Here is an 18,060-nt window from a genome sequence, read left to right on the forward strand (position 1 = left end):
GAGCTCAAGAAACACGGCTCTGTCCTTTCCTTGCCTCCCTCTCGCAAACTCCGACTCGCTGATTCCTCCATTCTCGTCTCCTCATATCAATCGACCTCTGTCCAACTTTTCTTACCTCCTCACGCTCTTCACACGGCGATCATCTACTTCCGTACGCTGCTCTCTACCATCCGCTCATAGCCTCTCCATCCGCCGTCTCTCCTCCGCTCGTCGCCAGGCCATTCTCAATGGCTCAGTGGCAACACCTTGAGAAGTAGGTGGGAGAGCATAGGCGAATTGCGATTCCGTTCGAATCACCTAGAATATTGAAAAAAAGCATCAGCACATGTCGAAGTCGTCCTTCCAATCATGACATATAACGAAAGAGGTCGGTCGAGCGGTCGTGTCGTGTGCAGCAGTCCAAATTGGAAAGAACAACGGGGAAGGGGGGGCAGGCAAGTCGGCGGATAGATGAGAGTCGGACTTACCGATCCGATAGACATGAAGAAACCGAATGTAGCAGCTGATGAGAGCATGTATTGCGAAAGCGTAGCTACGAGACCTCTTGGACCAGGACCGGCACTGCGAAGCGAAGCGAAGCGGGATTTCAATTAGTTACCTGTTATGCTTGTTCATACGATGCAGGTGGGATCGCCATGAATGATGATGGGCCCTGATCTCACTCACCGAAGGACGGAGAATGAACCGAAGATGAAACCGATCGTAAGACCGACACAACCTGAAACGGTGCAGTAAATCAGTTGCTGATCATGGAAGACGACTCCAGTTCCGCTGACAACCACGCCCGTAGCGGACAAGCTTCAAAGGCGGCGCATGGCACACCGGTGTAGGAAAGAAAGAGGTACTCACTACCCATGATAGCTCCCATCTTCACTGTAGCACAAAGCATCAATTATCAGTACACGTATCTCGACGACACCCATCATCGTCCAAAGCGGCAAGTACAAACGGCAAGCCGGGGTGGTAGTATGAGTCGCCTCCGCACTCACTCTTATCGAAAGTCGATCCGCCTGCTGTGGTCTGTGGTGGAGGAGGCATCTTGACCTGAGTTTTATTGCTGAAAGGGTGTATATAGGTGCGTGTACTTTGTCTTTGAGGGTGGTAATGAGTGTCGGAGTAGGGGAAAGAGAACACTTGACCCAACTTCTTCCAACTCGGCTTCGAGCATTATACCCCTACCCCGCTATCAAAGACGATCGTGAGAAAGTAAACCTCCACCTCCACTTTCTGTATTTCCCGCTTCCACTATTGGTACCTTTCGCTTGTCAAAAAATCGTTTCTTTTCTGCTCTCGTTTAAATCATTTCTTTCTTCATCTAATGCGTGCATGCATGGAACGCTAAAAAGCAAAAACTACAGCACCCGGGATTCCCAAGTGGTCCCCCACCTTGGTACTAACCGAGCGATGCCCAGCTTAGCTTCGCAGATTTTAGATGCATGGTCTGGGTATAAAGGCTATGGGAAGCTATCTACTGGATGGAGGAATAGAGAATCGTCTACACTACTGCTCGAGCAAGGAAAGTCCTTGCCCTCGCTCTAACTAAAGCTACCGAGATTGACATTAGCATCCAGCTGTATGCTGCTCCAGGCAGGTTCCATTTCTTCCACTCGTTGATCTTGATCGCTGTCTCCTCGTCCTGCAACCCCCCAGTCGACAGGACTAAAGGGGTAAACAACCCCGTCCCTTCAACTCGCTGTCTCTCCTCAGCCGGTAGGCCTGTAACCTTCCTCCTAGCCTGCTGCGCAAGCACTTTCATTACCCTCCTAGTCGTATCCTCTTCCCACAGTCCTTCTCTCTCCAGTCGCTCATACTCCATCTTCTCCTCCCTAGTCTTCCCATTCGACCATAACGCTTCTTGATATGTCGTGGCGAACAGAGAAACGATCTTCAGGTCGTACTCTTCTGATATCACTTGTCGGTTGTCCGCGTCATCCATGGTTATCCGGATATCATTGAGCCTGTCCAGGCGATCGATCATGTACGGTTCTACCACCACTGACGATCCCGGGATTGACTTAAGGGCTGAGGCGAGGCGGTGTTTGACTGCGTCGTGTCGAGCTTTGGTGTGGCGGCTTCGACCAGCGCAGTTCTCGTCATGACCCAGCGTGTTGGTCGATGCACACTTCCTGCAGCTCCCTCGATAGCCTGACTGCAGTGTGCGGTACAGCAAGGCCGATTGTATCGCTGCGTCGGGGATGACAAAGCGGGGTGCCGAAGGGACAGCGGACAACCACTTCCTGCCTAGTTGTGAGCTCGATTCGACCATCGAAATCCTGTCGGGGAGGGGTAGAGAGGCCATGATTTTCTTATATTTGATGTTGTTGGCCTCCTTACATAGCTCCTGTTGGGATAGAGGGTCGACTGGCTCATCCAGCCCTTCCACCAAGACGAGTAGCGAGGTTATCGCTGTCGAAGTCGACGCCTTATATGCTAGCGGAGCGTATTCGTGATGGGACGCTAGGCCCAGGCCCCCGAGAGTTGGCGGGAGGGAAAGAAGTTGTCGATCGAGTGCTGGTCTTGAAGCGTCGGGCCCAAAACCCCTGATGCCGTCGAGTGACACCCAGAGCATTTCGTCGAGTTGGTCCCATAGGTCTCCTAGATCGGTCGAGTATAGTGTGCGCTGGAGGTGTCGGAGCTTCTGTTGGCAGGAGAATCGGAGGATAAGGAGAGCATGCTGTTTCGGCAGTTGATTAAGATGCTGTAAGCTCTCCCTGACCTCGTCTATCTTGCCTTGCAGAAACGTCCGCCTAGCCTCCAACGACCCCACACAGGAACCGAGTAGTCTAAATCCTCCAGCGCTCGTCCTCACGTCCTCGATCGCAACTTGCTTGCATTTAGTGCGGTTGAGCCGTAGTGGCGAATCCTCCCTTCCGAAATACTCCGTGGCTATTTGCAACGCTCCGTCGTCCTCCCCCAGAATGAATATGTCGTCAAGGTAGGCGAGAACCAAGTACTTCTCGCCAAGTAGAGCCTGAAGTTCGTTGACAGCGTCCTTGACTGCTAGGGAGAACAGGAGCGGGCCCAGCGGATCGCCCTGCTTAACCCCTTCCGAAGATTCAATCTCGACAGTTGCTCCGTCGGCGTGTACTAGGAGCTGTGAGGGTGTGCCGTATGACCAAGAGACTGCCTTGTAGAAACCCGGGGCGTGTCGGCGAATGGCGAGTGCCAGGAGGTGACGATAGAGAGCGTTGAAGGCGTTTGAGGCGTCCAGCGAGGTCAGGTACTTGAAGCGCCTGAACGCTGGGTGTTGATCAATTGTCTTCTGTACCGCATGAATTGCAGTCTCAACTCCCCCCTTGGATCCAACACCGAACTGATTCGGCGACAGGCTGTCTGAGTCAAAGTTAGAGGTGAAGATCGCCTTCATAGCTAGCCTGTAAAACATCTCCCCCACAGCAATCGGTCGGACCCCCCCATCTGGCTTGAGCAGTGGTGTAAGCCTGGCCACCCGTAGCATGTCCTTGCCCTCCATGATCCCGGTCGCTATCCTAGCAGTCATGGTCGTGATGAAGCGTCGGAATGGTTCCTCCGTGCTGGCCAGAGTCATAAGCTTCACCGTCCAACCAGACGGGCCTGGTGAGGTGTCGGGGCGGAAGCTCCTAAGGGCTAGGAGGACGTCGTTGGATTCGGGTATGGTGGGGACCGCTGAGTCGGCTCGGACAGAGTCTGGAAAGGGCCTGGGTTGACCAATTGGGTGTTTGTCCTTGAGAGATTGGATGGTTTTATCGTCGAGCGTCGCCACCTTCGAGTCTGCCGTGAGTAGCCTCGCTGCCTTGCTGATAAGACCCGCTTCCACCATCTGCTTCGCCTTCGACGTCGAGCTGCGCGTAGGGCCTTTGCAAGCTTCACGCGCAGCTGGCCACGATACTTGGGGGAATTGTGCAAGCCTATCCACAACCGCTGTGTGTCCATTCCTCATCTCCGGCGCCAGCCCTACTTTCACAACTGACAGGATGTCAAATAGTGCCCTTTCCGACGGTTCTTCATTATACCTAGCCGCCAGGCGGTTGACGCAAGTGACGAACGGACGGACCAAGTTTGGATGAAGGTGCTTAATGGACCCTGGGAGAGGAAGGAGGTCCGTCATTGTATGCTGGGGGGTCTCGGCATCTAGGCGTTGTGATGGTATCGGTGGCTGATGCACTCGTGAGACTTGACGGGGAGTGGACTGAGGTGTTGCACGAGTCTGGAGCCTGGGTCTAGGTGTCGGTGTGCCGAAGCTTGTCGGTCCTTGTTCGGGCTGTGTGGCTGTGTGTCGAGTCGGTGGTCGAGCCTGTGGCGGAGGCGTGGGCTCTCGAGCTGGATTGGGGAGAGGCGGTGGGCTCGGGGCTTGGGTTGCCGCACCTGGTGGGGGAGAAGGTGAAGGCGATGAAGGGCTTAGGGGGCCCATAGGGTCTGATCGTGGCTCGTCACGCGAAAGCATGAGGGAGGGTGGTGTCGGGTGAGCTCGAGCAGGAGGAGCTGCTGCCGATGGTGGGGCAGCCGCAAAGACCTTCATACGCATCGAACCGGTAGAGGAGAGGTTCGGGATCGTCGGTAGCCTGTAGGTCCTAACACTTTCCTTGTCCTTGATGACATACTCCGTTCCTCCTAGCATCCTCCAGACCATCTCCTCCGTCCTCCCTTTACATGCTGTCAAGTGACTGCTCAGCGCAGCTTTGCCTGGCTTTACAACCGTCCCACAATCCTCACAGGTTTGAACAAGGCTTTGGCATCGTCCAAAGTCCGACTGGACAAAGGGGATCCCAGGGTGGTTGCTCTTGTTGCGGCAGTGGTCGAGGACATTCACCCCTGTGAAATCTGGGCAAACCGGGCATGGGATAGACGCCTTGGTCGGGTCTAGGACCGCCGAGGTGGCTTTCTTGGCCTGGCTCGGGCCAGGGGGAGCGTCGAACAGCTGGCTTGCCGTTGGTCGTGGGTTCTTAGCACGGCTCGCTGCAGTAGAGGCCAAGTATGACGGTGGTTTTGACGACTGTCGAGGCATGATCACGTGATGGGGAGTAGCGGGCTAAGAATTAGTGGCGCGGGACGAGAGGATCCGCTTATAATCGAGCGTGGGAGAGTGGAGGCAGGCGTGGCCCAGAACCGCGGTTTCGGGATATCAAACCGCGGTTTGAGTCGTTTTCGATCGTGGGAAAGTGGAGGTTGACCGTAGAAGTTCGCTCAACGAGCAACACAACTCGGGCCCTTTGTTTACTCTGTAAACAAGGCCTGTGCACTAGCAGCAGCGCGATAGGCAGCGGACTCGAGAGGCGTGACTGTAGAGAGGACTCTAGGCTACTGGAAGTAGGGTGCGTAGAGTGTTGGGGGATGTAGCTGGGGATGGGTGAAAGAATGGGGTGGAGCGGCGCGTCGGTTGTTGAGATAGGGGCGGTATGAGAAGCGTGGTGTCGGCGGATCTTGTGATGGCGATGAAGCCTGCTGTGGTGACGGGGGAGGGCTGAAACTTGTCGGAGACGTGCCCGTACTGGCCTGGAAGCTGCCAGCGGCGTGTCGGAAGGAGAGGTGAGGTTGTTGGTCAGTTATGGGGGGAAGAGTGATTCCGAGAGTTGAGGAAGTCCGAGGGCCTTCTCGGCGTCGGCGACGGCGACGGAGGCCGTCCCCAGCGAAGCGGAGAGTATCGGCGTGATCAGCGGAGTAAGAGCTTTCGAATGGTGGTACTTCTTCGCGGATCGGACGGGACGCGGCACTCTCAGATCGGACGGGATGCGGCGTTTTCTGGGCTCTATGGCCGTAGATGAAAATTAGCCAAAATGGGTCGGTAGTGTATCAAACGTTTTCCTCGTGATACCCTGTCAGAAGGATCCCAGGACAGGATACGATTTGACTCCTCTTCACATACATAGACATGCATAACATGATTATGATTGACGTGTCAACACAACGTTTTCAATATGACGACAATACAAGTGATTCCCTTTCCTTCTTTTCCTATTCCACTCCCAGCGGAATTCCTTGACGCCGCACTTTCCTCTTGCCTTTTGATTACATGCCTTGACCTATCATGCTATTCGTGCGATCGTGTATGACTACCATTCCCTATTCTCATAAGCCGCGTTCAATGATGATGCTGTTTCGCTTGGTGTCGTTTCAGTGCGTCCATCCTACAGTGAATCAACCAGATCAAAATCAGCTTGATCCTGACTCCGTAGTGAGAAGGGTCCAACTCACCTCGTGAAGCTTTCTCCACAATGTTGACATGTGACTTTCGGTTTATCCTTTATCGTCTTCCAGAGGATCGCCTTGTCTTCCGCAAGTTTACCCTCATATACCAATTCTCCCTCTCTTCGAGCGTGACGGGCCATATGTCTCGGTAGATCGTATTTTCTCGTAAAGACATCGGTACATCGATTGTATGGCTATCCCACCGCACAAACATCAGCCTCCATATTCCATACGCAAGCACCAATTGGCTTTGAGCCGAGAACGACACTCACCGGTAATGGGTTTACGTATTCACACTGTACTCCACCAGCAGGGACACTAGCGCTCGCACTTCCCTTCCTTCCACCTTTACTACCACCCGAAGGCGAATCTCCCACTTTCCTGACCTTCTTGATCGTTCCTCCTCTCGTGACACCCCCTGGGGCAGAAGCAGAGTTGATCACCGCACCTCCTTTCCCTCTCACAGCACCGTTACTGCCACCAGCCGCGCCCACCTTCTTCGTCGATCGACCTCTTGAGACTCCACCACTTGGTCTACCTCGCAATTTACCATTGTTGTATTCGCTTTCGTCTCCACTACCCGTCTCTTCGCTTGGCGAAACGGATTGGTACTCGCTTGCCGTACTTTCTCTCCCTCTTCCGTCTGCATCCATATCCGCGTCTTCATCCCTCTCCCCTTGACCATCTTCATCTGCCAGTCCCTGAGTACGGAGAGACGGATCGATAACTTCCATCTGCACTTCGCTTCTCCGTCTCTTCCTAGGAGGCCCACCACTACCGCTACTAGGTTTTTCATCTTTCACTTCTCGTGATTCACCTGTAGAAGGAGGAGCTCCAACACCAGTAGGGATTCCACTACTTCTCCATTTGTCGACCGCTTCCGCGCCAGCTTTTCGTTTACCCTTGTGCTCAAAGTTGGCATCGAATGGTGCTGGTTGAGCGATACCATGCGCAGCTCGCCAAAGAAGGTCCAAGCCACTTTGTGCAGATTGTGAAGAAGTCGACGGTGATCTCTCGCGGCCATGACCGACCGTCGCATCGTCGTCATCATCGTCTGCAGTGTCAGATGCTACGCCAGGAGGTAACGCACTGGACTGCCGCAAACCGGAAGGAGTAGCTGCTGATGCACCGACAGGTAAACCAGCGGAGTGTTGATGTTGTAGTGTTGGAGGTTCGAGATGACCATTCGTTCCTACACCGCTATGTCTTCGGGGCGATGACACGCCTTTTCCAGTCAGTGATGGGGGTGGCATCTTTCCGGCTGAAGCCGAGGCTGCTCGATCTCTTTCCCTCTGAGCGAACACTGATCCCGGACCATGCGGATATGGTGAATGCGGCAATCCCGGAGAAGCCGGATTCGTTGGCACCCATTCTATCGTAGGTATACACCAATCCGACTCCTCAGAGCTAGTACTCGCCGCATCGGTCGCACTTGAGCTGGTGGATGACTGTCTGGTAACAGCAGGATTGGGTTGATGAGGGGTGACGAAATTGGCGTAGTTTCTTGGTATTTGGAAGGAGTGATCGAAAGAGGGTAATCCAGGTGTTGATGGACCCTGGAACAGAGTAGCTGTATTGTTGAGTTGCCGTACCGCTTCATCCGCTTTGGCCAATACCGCTGCTTGTCTCGCAGCCAGATCAGGATCGATCGAATCACTGCCATTTGACAGGGCGTGTCCATTCCCATTTCCTACCCCATTACTACTGCCGTTTGAGAAGCCTAATTGCGGCCCACCATTCTGAGCTCCGAAAGCCATTGGGCTGTCTTCTGGCGATCGACTGAATATCGTAGGGAATCCTTCCGCTCCATAGCTCGAGCCGAGGTGGGCAGGTACAACGGGATGTACAGAGGAAGTGGAGGTCGAATCTGTTGAGCTGGAGTATGACCGGTCATGTGCTGTTGTTGAATGGGTGGATAACGATGATGAAGGTGGATGTTGTATTTGGGGCTGTATTCGAGGTCTCTCGCTTCCAGTGTGACTGATTCCCAACGCTGACGATATTGGTAACGCCCCACTCCCATTACTTGGAGATTGGACCTTGAGTCCATCCATATCTGAGGCTAGTTGATGTCCTCCGTCCTTGTCCTTCTTGACGTCTACATCCATACTCTCCGCATCGATCTTTAATGGAGCTTTCCTCGCTCGGGGAGTCCTCACTCCGGTAGAGCTAGGTGACATGGGGACGCTGCCTGTCGTTGGTGTTGCGAGACTTGTACCGACTGACGTAGAGCCGTCCGTCCCACCTGAGAGGACTCTCCGTAACCTGAGATCGAGAGGAGGCGACGTTGCCGAAGGATAGTCACTAGACGAAACCGACATCGGTTCATCGGCAAGAACGGATGATAAAGGTGTGAAACCTTCCGTGGGGACTGGCTTATGTCGAGGGGAGCGAGGAGACCGTGGTGAGCGAGGAGACCGGACTTTTTGTGTGATTGGCGGGGATTTGGGCTGGGGTGATTTTGTTGATACCATTCTGAAGGACAGGTGGGCTTGGCAGTGCGAGGTAAGGAAGTGGTTTGGACCTAATGATGTAACATGACCAATCAGCTTTGTGAAGATCAAGACGAGCGAGCTCGTGAGAATGAAGTCTAAATAACTCACTACTAAGTCCCGGACAGAATTGCTAAAGCCAAGATGTTGATCGTTTGTTAACGCTTCAATTGCTATGTCGATCGGTAGGAAGACTTGTCTGACAGAAAAGCTCGCACGATTCGATCAAAGGATGGTGGATGATAAGTCGTGGAAAGGAGTGTACGTTCCAGGTGTTATTGGTCGATCCTATTTTGTGTATATGCTATAACGTTGAAGGGATGATGACTAATGAACGAGATGGACTGTTATCGTTATTGAAAGAGGAGGAGATTGTAAAGTGAGGACGTTGTCACCGACAATCAATGTAATACAGCGCGGCGTCTTTCGGCTTAGCTGGGTGGCAAACCTCGGTGGCGAGGAGGCAAAGTGGCAATTATACTTCCGTCCCTTCTTTTGACTTTCCACTCACTGCTATCACATGGTTTTATGAAGGTATATATGTATACATATGCATGGTTATCTTTCTTTCAACTCTCTTCGTTATGTGACATGACACTTCGTAGACGTCGTCTTCCAGAATGCAGCTATGACTTCCATTCAATGCAAAGCCTCTAAGCCTCTCGCACACGCTAATTGCCCTCAGTTCTCCTCTTGCTTTGCTTCCAAATCATCCAGCAGCTTTCGAACCTCCGCCGCAGCCTTATCAAATGTCATCTTGTCGGATGAGTTCGATCGATTACCGGACAGCGAGAATGACATTCTGTCCGGTTCAATAGCTTTCCCGTCATCCAGCGCTTTCCACCTAAATCTCACGGCTGTCAGCTAGCACAGAATCACAGTGCCCAATTGCAACCGTACTTAATGATCTGCTCGCGGAGACTTTTCGCTTTCAGACGGAAGTGAGTCTTGATATCGTTCTCGACTGATCGTGTCCTATTTGTTAGCACGTTCGATTCCTGCTGGTTGGAATCATCTCACTCACACGGGTGTGGTGGCGACTTGATGTTATTGGCCATGGCGTCAACCATGACCATTCGTCTCACGTTGGCAGAGTAGGCTTTGCTTTCAGTGGACTGTCAGGAAAATACAGCCGTCAGTCACGGCTCAGCTGTAGATGTTGCATTAGGAGACGCTCACTCCACCCCGACCCGACCAACCTGATGATAAACCTCTGTCAATACTTATCGATGGATCGAGTGTTTGGGAGGGCAATTTGACTGACCTGGTTCATTGAGGTATGGCTCTTCACACAGGATCAAGCTCTGAATCGATATCAAAACCTGGAGCAAGGTCGATTGACCCGAGATCCACCCTGGACCTTGCCATGTTCCCAGCAGACTAAGGCAGACTTTCTGTACACCGGGTGGGAAAACATGGGTTAGCTTCCCTTTCTTCTGACAATGTAATTGGGCTCACTCCATCCGCGTACAGGTTCGGATTATACCTGTATTGACCACCATTCGTAGTCATCGATTTGACCTGCGGACAGACTCGATTATAGTCTGATGGCAGGAAGATGTCAAAGACAAAACATCCGTTCTCATAGGGCGTCCCTTCCGGACCAATGATCATCGCTTTAATCGCGTCAACTCTGGCTTCGTCAACTCGGAGGAAAATAGTTGAATGCCAAGCAACAGGGAGACTTGTTGTAAGGACGGCGAGCTCTTTCGCTATGGCCAGCGAGCGTTTTGGCAGATCCTGGGAGTGATATTAGAACCATCGGCAGTGGTGTAATGACTAGTCGGGGGCTTACCAATCCGTCAATACTTTGAAGTAATCCGCTATAGGCATGCTTGTAGGCGGTCTTTTTACTGCTTTCCGATGGTGTAGTCAAATCGCAATACTGGAACCTTGCTCTACCAGCCCATTCCTCATCTGAATGAAATGAGTCAGCTACCGCGGTTTCGCAAGAGCGGCAGAGCTCACATATCTTGATTACCGTCTCATCTGTGACTCCTCTACTACCAGAGTCTTTGACCAAGACTCCAGCACCAGGTAGTCTCGGTAACTGTTCCTGCATCCTCTTCACGAACGATTTGCCCTTCGTTTCCATCAACGACTTATCGATCGTCTCAGCGGATGAGATGATCCGTTGGCTTCAGAGACATTAGCACGGACCTGCTCGTAGTGGATAGACGGTTAGTTGAATGACTAACCAGAATTCTCGCAAGAGAACATTCTCGTCTTTCTTCGCATGATCCGCCTTCGCTCTCTCTATAACGGCTACCTCATTTTTGCTCATTCGTAAGTCTTCCTCTGTCACTTCTTGTGCCTCCTCTTCCTGGACGATACCTTGAAGTCCTTTGAGAGCGGCTTGAGCTTGGATGACACAGTTCTCTAAGAGCTCTCGAGGACTCGAGGAGCCTTCGTATGTGACCAAGACTGAACCGGGCTCGTTTGGCAGATGTTCAGTCTTGGCCGGTCGCATCTGTGGCATGGCGAGCATGCTAGCGAGAGCCTCGTGACCAGACACAATCTGCCGACGATCGTCAGCCACGCCTAGAGCAATCGAGAGTCAGTTCCTAGACGCACCTCTAGCCAGTCGAAAAGTGCTCTGTACAGTCCACCTCGTTGCGACATGTCGAAAAGAGAGTCGTTCCGCAAAAGATCGTTAACGAAACTGCTCCTTCGTCGGAGATGCGCAAGAGCCGTAGGATGGACCAAGAGATCGGATGATCGAGCTCCACCTTCTCGGTGTAGATTGGGGAGGTAAATGCTGACGTGAGATAAGAGTGCTCTGATTTTTTCATCTGCTACTGCTTGAGCTTTCTCTGCCTCTAATTGACCACTCCGCTGCGGAAACGATGAGCAGCAATTAGAGTCAGGAGAGCAAAGTTGCTTACGTCTTCAGTCGCACGACCTGCGTAACCGGTGCCCTTGCTCCCAGTAGCGCCTGATCCGCGATTGTCGTAATCTGAATCGAAGTCATCGTCATCGTCATGAGGACCAACCAGGATTTTTGATTGAGCGGCGAGGCTGGTCTTGATCTTTTTGGATGGTGGTGCTTTGCTTGAAGCCTGTTTGCTGCCGATAACCGCGATTTCGTCTGAGAACGTACGCTCGATCATGTGCAGACCAACTCCCAGGATGACGCCCTAGGAAGTAGATCGGTGAGTCGCACGATCAAGTAGCTTTGTCACGATTGTTTACTTACTTGGATGTTCGGGCAGTGAAGAAGGTCGCCGTTGACAAAATTACTACCGTCCGAGATGCCTTTCCAATTCCCCAAACGATTCTGATTATGTGCGGTTCCATTCAACATCGTAACCGTGCCGGCACGTTCGCCGCATGCTAGACAGACGACATGTTGACATTTAGGACATCTTGCACGGATGTTGTTCGTTATATAAGCCAAATATGATGCAAAGTCGGGCTGATGTGTCACGTCAGTGTCTGCATGATGACGGGTGATCCAGTCGCTCACAAAAAGAGCGAAGAACTGTTCTTTATTTCTGGCAAAGGACTGTCCGCATCCGGAAGGACAAGCGACTTGTCCCTCTTCTAGCATCGAGTACAGCTGGAAGAGATAACTCTGCTCATCTAACAACGCTGTCAGGGCGAGCTCATGAAGCTGATTATGATTGAAGATGACCACTCACTTCCTTCAGGGCAACCACTCATCCACTCCCCTCGTCCCAGCAGCTTCACACGTGTTTTACCACCTTTGACACTGTCGATCTTGTGATCGCTCAGCAAAGGGACTTCAGCGAATCGCTCCTTTTCCACAGGTTGTACGATCTTCTCCACGCGGTCTTTCGAAAAGAATTCGCCAGCGTATGGGTCGGAGAGAAGTCGATCTCCTGGTATGTCGTCGGTGAAATTTTAGTGTAAGCCAGGAGAGAAAAGCTTTACAAGCTTGACAGACATACCATCTTCTTCGAAACCGATATCGAACCCATCCCCGTCCTCGCTGATACCATCATCATCCGAGCCATTGATCACGTCATCCTCAACGAGCGATGTGCTTTTTCTCCTTTGTCGTGAACCAGATGAGCTGCCCGACGCCTTGTCGGCGTCCTAGAACGGAACTTCAGCACAATATGCTCATATGGTCACTCAGCCATGTTGACTCACGTGCAGTCGCTTCCCGTTCAGATTGCCTGTCCCAGCTCGGGCTAAATCTGCACCTTCCTCTCCTTCATCGTCCGAGGGTATATCATCGAATTCTCCGGCGAAGACACGTTCCTAACCGGTATCGTCAGCACGGAGGTTCTAATAGGCTCCCTGATTTCTGCTTGAAACTCTATCAAGTCACTGTGTGCGAGACCACTCACGGCAGCTGACATGACATCCCCCTTGGACCTCTGCAGAGCGGCTTTGGCCCGACCGCCGGGTATCCCCATATCGAGGAGTTGAGCGAAAGCCGCGTCATCCGACATTGTGACGATGGAGCCCAGTCGTCACTACGAAGGACAGCAGCGAGTGGATACCAGGCAGCTGATCTACCTAATGTTGAGAGAGAAAGGAAGATGATCGATATTACTGGCTGTAGTGGTAATTGACTGTATTTCAGCTGGATGTCTCCGGTGGAGGTCAAAGCACCGTACAAGCAACAACAAAGCTTACGCACGCCTAATTGACCGGTTATGATGGGCTGCATCGCTTACCCGGGAAATAGCTTTAAGCTTGTTGTTCCATTTCGTGTGCTGTGACATGATCACATAAACTCAAGCGAAGCTGTTCCGTTTCCTCTCCTCTTCTCTCCTCTTGAAATAACGACCATTGTCTTCATCGACTCGCTACGGCTCTACTCTGCTTACCTTCCTCCTCATGACTAGCTTCAGTGTCTAGATCTCGTTTGAGTGGTGATCACATTATGTCACTTACCTCTACTGCGACTCGACATCTCATCCGTCCATATCCTTCACTGACACACCAGCGCCTCCTTCATCCCACTTGCTTATCATCGACAACCACCACTGTCACTCAATCTCACGCGGCATCAATCGCTCAGTCACAAATCAGAATGTTCTCACTCTCTGCTCATCGTCGAGATCAGCCCAAAACATTTTCGAACCAATCCAAATTACCCAGATTACCTGTCCCGGACCTCGAGAAGAGTCTCGAAGGGTATGTAAAGAGCTTGATTCCGCTATTGGAACAAACGGTGAGCCACTCGGTCCTGTGTATTGGGGAAAGTTAACTCTAGACTGACACTTCGCTCAGTATGATGCCGCTTCCTTGTCTAACGAGCTCGAGAAGAGAAAGCTATACGCAAAGGATTTCGCAGGTCCAGGTGGTCTAGGCCGAGCTTTACAAGAACGTCTGAAAGGTGAGTCCAGCTGCAACACTTTCCTGAGGGGACTTCTGGACCTGATTAGATGCTACTCATTGTGTACAGACCTCGACCATGTTTCGCCCAACAATTGGCTCAACGACACGCTTTGGCTCGCGCTGGCTTACCACACATGGCGAGCACCTTTGCTCATCAACTCCAACTGGTGGTTACTCTTCGCGCCAGACCCTCAAGATCCCCAACCTCCAACATATTCTAGTAACAGCTCCTCACTCGCATCACCTATTTCTGTACCGCCCCATCATCCATCAAAAGACGTTCCCGCGGGTAGTCAGAGCGGGGGTCAGGAATGGATAGATGCGAATGGAGGTAGATTGGACCCGCCGATATTGTACGAGAAAGTGACGAAGAGAGAATGGATGAGTGATTGGCAAGTGAGAAGAGCGGCTTGGATAGCGAGACGATTCTCGGAATTTAGAACGAAACTGTTAAGGTATGTTCCCACCTTTAAGCGAAATGAGAATAGGTCTTATCGATGTATGGTAGGGAGGAGATTTTGCCCGACTCATCACGAGCTGGTCCGTTCGACATGGCTCAATACGCAAAGTAAGTATTGAATGAAGACTTCCTCTCGCGAAGTGCCGTGCTGACGGAGCATGTCCAGGATGTTTAATCTATCCCGTATTCCGCTTCCGAACTGCGACGCCTTTTCAGTCATAGACAACAAAGCTCTTCACCTCACTTTGCTCATCGATGACTTTGTCTACTCGATAGACGTCTTCTCTATGGGCACAGACGGCATCCCTGAACCCTTGCCCGTCGCCGAGATCGAAAGGCGGTTCAAATCAGCTGTCGCGGATGCGAAGAGTCGCAAAGACAAAGGGGAGCAGGCCGACCAGATTGGCGTTCTGACAGCAGACGAGCGGGATAACTGGGTGAAGGTGAGCTTAGCCTTCATTGAATGACCGCATCCAAGCTGACAGGATTTTTTCCAGAATCGCGAACATCTCATACTCCTATCACCAACAAATCGGTCAACTCTCAATTCCATATCATCCTCACTCATTGTCCTATCTCTCGACCCTTATACGTTACCTAGCGTCCCCAGCGATGATCCACTGCGACTTCCGGCCGTGGACGCTCAAGTCCGAAATTCTGCATCAGGTATCGAAGGCGGCAGAAACAGGTGGTTTGACAAAGCCATCAGCTTGTTGGTTGAGACGAACGGACGAACAGGCTTAATGGGCGAACACAGCCCAGTCGACGCGTTGATCCCGTCCATCGCTACGGAATACGTACTGGGCGAACCTGTCGACGAGAGTCAATTCTCTGGTGCCGCTGTTCCGTCACAAGGGGAAGGCAAGGGTTGGGAGAAGTTGGATTGGGTGGTGGACGAGTCTATCCGAAGCGAGATCGCGGAGTGCAAGGTCAAGAATCAGAAGTTGATCAACGATTCCGACGCCAGCCCACTTTGGTGGGCAGAGTACGGTGCAGAGTGGATCAAGAAGAATGGTGAGGCGGTCGTTTCGTCACGGAGAGTTGAATGTCAGCTGACGCGGTGCGATATGATCCACAGCCAAGCAGTCACCGGATGCCTATATCCAGCAAGTCCTCCAGCTCGCCTGGTACAAGGATCAAGGCTACGCCTCAGCCACTTACGAGACAGCTTCAACGAGGATGATGTTACATGGACGTACAGATGTCATACGATCGCTAAGTAGCGACAGCAGGAACTTTGTCAAAGCAATGCTTGACTCAAAAGCAGACGTGAGTTAGGCTACACACAAATCAGATTATACAGTGGAGGTTAACGAAATGCTTTGGTACAGGATAACACCCGTTATGCGCTGCTCACCAAAGCATGCACAGCACACAACACCCTTACTCGCAACTCGTCCGCGGGGCAAGGTTACGACAGACATCTTATGGGCCTGAAAGTCCAACTCAGACCTGGAGAGACGCATGCGTTGTTTGAGGATGAGCTGTATGCTAAATCACAGGAATGGAAGTTGTCAACTTCTGGTCTGAGTGCTGGTGGGAAATTCATGGGTACAGGATTCGGGGCGGCGTGGCCGGATGGATATGGTATTAACTGTGAGTAGTCGTGGCAATAAAACAGCATAGCGAATGCTGACAAGTCCTGGTAGACCTTGCTGGTCCTCATTTGGTCAAGTTTGGCATCGAAAGTAAATACTCTTGCGACAAGACTTCCACCCAACGATTCAAGCATAACATTGCACAAGCATTGCGGGATATGAGGCGGGTATGTGAAGTAGCTGCAGGAGTTGAGGACGTCAAGGCGAAGTTATAAGCGGAGTGCGTGCATTCAGACGTGGACACATTGCTGTTGTATGGTCAATCTATGCAATAAGTACCTTCAATCCAGAGATGTCAATAGAATGGGTGCCACGTGAGCGTGGTTGCAGCAAACGGCTTAAGCCTCATTGGGTGGATCAAAAGTGCCACATTGGTGAAATGCCGATTGTATTGCTGACATCGGATCAACCTCGTTGGTCCACCCATCACTACCACCACTACCAGACAGCTACGATCTAATTAGAAGGGTTGTATATCCATCGTTGCTTTGACACTTGTTACTTCAGCATAAACCAATCTCCTCACCACCTCTCCGATCCTCAATCACGTAGTAGACAGTGTCACAAAATGGTCCGACCCCTCTCATTACTGCGTCCCCTCACCACCCCCTTGACCGCCCCAACACTCGCACGACGATCAATCCACCTCACACCCCGTCTTCTCTTAGCTACACCAGCTTCTACCGGACCTCAAACCATTAAATCTGGACCTACGAAGACACCCAACCCAAAAGAGACGACGACAGCGACGGCGCAAAGTGAAGAACAATGGCCGGATTATTCAAAAGGACCGAGCGCGTTGGATAAGGCTAGTCAGGTCTTGTTCTTTACAGAGATTGTGAGAGGTGAGTTGGCGTTTTCACTTGGGTTTGTGTTGCCGTTGTGTGCTCCTTCACCCTCTATTATGAGGCTGGGTGTAATGACTTAAGTCGGCGAGGGGGCCCCTGATCGGTTCTGAAGCTGGAACGCTGGAACGATAGACAACGCCGATACTCAGATCGTTTGGAAAGTCAATCGGAAGTCGGAATGGCGATGCTGATCTCATCTGTCCTTACTCTATATAGGAATGTGGATCGTCCTCGAACAATTCTTCAGACCGCCCTACACTATCATGTACCCTTTCGAAAAGGGACCATTGTCAGCTCGTTTCAGAGGAGAACACGCCTTGAGACGGTACCCCAACGGAGAGGAGAGATGTATTGGTGAGTGGCGGGGCCGTGACTTCTAAAACCCGACCTCCTGCTTTTCCCTTCGACAATGAGAATGGCCGTATACGCGATCGGCAACCTCCTTGTTTCTTTTTGGGTTTATGGGTGGCGATTGACTGACAGATCGATCGGAGCTGACTTATTTTGTTCGTCATACTAGCGTGCAAGCTCTGTGAGGCTATCTGCCCCGCTCAGGCGATCACCATCGAGTCTGAAGCTCGTGAGGACGGATCGAGAAGGACCACTCGATATGGTGAGTGCACAAATACAATGACGGAAATTGAGCTGATGGTCTTCTGCAGACATTGACATGACTAAATGTATTTATTGTGGTTTCTGCCAAGAGGCATGTCCCGTCGATGCCATCGTCGAGAGTGAGTCGCAATCTCGATTTCCTCAGCATACCAAGAGCTGAGTAAAAAGCTAATTCTTCTCGTTTGCGTGCACAGCCCAAAACGCTGAATACTCTACCGAGACTCGAGAAGAGTTGTTGTACAACAAGGAGAAGCTCTTGTCCAACGGTGACAAGGCAGAGGCGGAGATCGCTGCCAACTTGCAATCTGAGCACGTAAGTCGTCGCACCAAACACATGCAACCCGAGGATAAAGGTAGAAGACTGGTAAGGAAGACAGTGGCTGACTTGGTTTTTACGCTTTGCAGTTTTACCGATAAATGCTTGTCGAGCATATTTGATCGACAGTGTGTGCGGGAGGGGATAGAGAGTGGGATAGTATGGAAGGCATATGCATTTCATGGATATATCATGGGTATAATGCGACAACGGGCCGATTCGTGCGAAAGCTCAATCCCGACATGTCAAC

At 51.7% G+C, this 18,060-nt stretch overlaps 6 protein-coding genes across 6 annotated transcripts; 2 read left to right on the forward strand and 4 right to left on the reverse strand.

Annotated features, from left to right (window-relative positions):
• Positions 1-174: 174 nt before the first annotated feature.
• Positions 175-1,038, reverse strand: CI109_104866 (protein mgr2; the record flags this gene model as incomplete). Its single annotated transcript, XM_032007272.1, has 5 exons — positions 175-297; positions 468-561; positions 667-718; positions 850-873; positions 990-1,038. 5 exons carry the CDS (start codon positions 1,036-1,038, stop codon positions 175-177), a joined length of 342 nt encoding a protein of 113 aa, XP_031858386.1.
• A 2,684-nt stretch (positions 1,039-3,722) lies between these two features.
• Positions 3,723-4,984, reverse strand: CI109_104867 (uncharacterized protein; the record flags this gene model as incomplete). The annotated part of the gene is made up of 3 exons (XM_065967572.1): positions 3,723-3,821; positions 4,145-4,299; positions 4,345-4,984. The coding sequence occupies 3 exons, from the start codon at positions 4,982-4,984 to the stop codon at positions 3,723-3,725; spliced, it is 894 nt and encodes a 297-aa protein (XP_065823644.1).
• Positions 4,985-6,058: 1,074 nt separating this feature from the next.
• Positions 6,059-8,639, reverse strand: CI109_104868 (uncharacterized protein; the record flags this gene model as incomplete). Its single annotated transcript, XM_032007707.1, has 3 exons — positions 6,059-6,104; positions 6,172-6,359; positions 6,438-8,639. 3 exons carry the CDS (start codon positions 8,637-8,639, stop codon positions 6,059-6,061), a joined length of 2,436 nt encoding a protein of 811 aa, XP_031857964.1.
• A 699-nt stretch (positions 8,640-9,338) lies between these two features.
• Positions 9,339-13,078, reverse strand: CI109_104869 (uncharacterized protein; the record flags this gene model as incomplete). Its single annotated transcript, XM_032007708.1, has 17 exons — positions 9,339-9,501; positions 9,558-9,621; positions 9,682-9,772; positions 9,837-9,856; positions 9,922-10,051; positions 10,116-10,397; positions 10,453-10,574; positions 10,626-10,795; positions 10,856-11,175; positions 11,232-11,492; positions 11,543-11,794; positions 11,854-12,072; positions 12,124-12,239; positions 12,299-12,499; positions 12,569-12,716; positions 12,774-12,884; positions 12,974-13,078. The coding sequence occupies 17 exons, from the start codon at positions 13,076-13,078 to the stop codon at positions 9,339-9,341; spliced, it is 2,775 nt and encodes a 924-aa protein (XP_031857965.1).
• Positions 13,079-13,665: 587 nt separating this feature from the next.
• Positions 13,666-16,246, forward strand: CI109_104870 (uncharacterized protein; the record flags this gene model as incomplete). The annotated part of the gene is made up of 9 exons (XM_032007709.1): positions 13,666-13,806; positions 13,866-13,971; positions 14,041-14,428; positions 14,482-14,541; positions 14,600-14,876; positions 14,931-15,447; positions 15,512-15,702; positions 15,765-16,029; positions 16,083-16,246. The coding sequence occupies 9 exons, from the start codon at positions 13,666-13,668 to the stop codon at positions 16,244-16,246; spliced, it is 2,109 nt and encodes a 702-aa protein (XP_031857966.1).
• Positions 16,247-16,599: 353 nt separating this feature from the next.
• Positions 16,600-17,911, forward strand: CI109_104871 (NADH dehydrogenase [ubiquinone] iron-sulfur protein 8, mitochondrial; the record flags this gene model as incomplete). Its single annotated transcript, XM_032007710.1, has 6 exons — positions 16,600-16,876; positions 17,096-17,233; positions 17,400-17,492; positions 17,542-17,613; positions 17,689-17,807; positions 17,900-17,911. 6 exons carry the CDS (start codon positions 16,600-16,602, stop codon positions 17,909-17,911), a joined length of 711 nt encoding a protein of 236 aa, XP_031857967.1.
• Positions 17,912-18,060: the final 149 nt, after the last annotated feature.

This window comes from Kwoniella shandongensis, chromosome 8 (genome assembly GCF_008629635.2).
Source record: "Kwoniella shandongensis chromosome 8, complete sequence".
NCBI classification, from domain to species: Eukaryota; Fungi; Basidiomycota; class Tremellomycetes; order Tremellales; family Cryptococcaceae; genus Kwoniella; species Kwoniella shandongensis.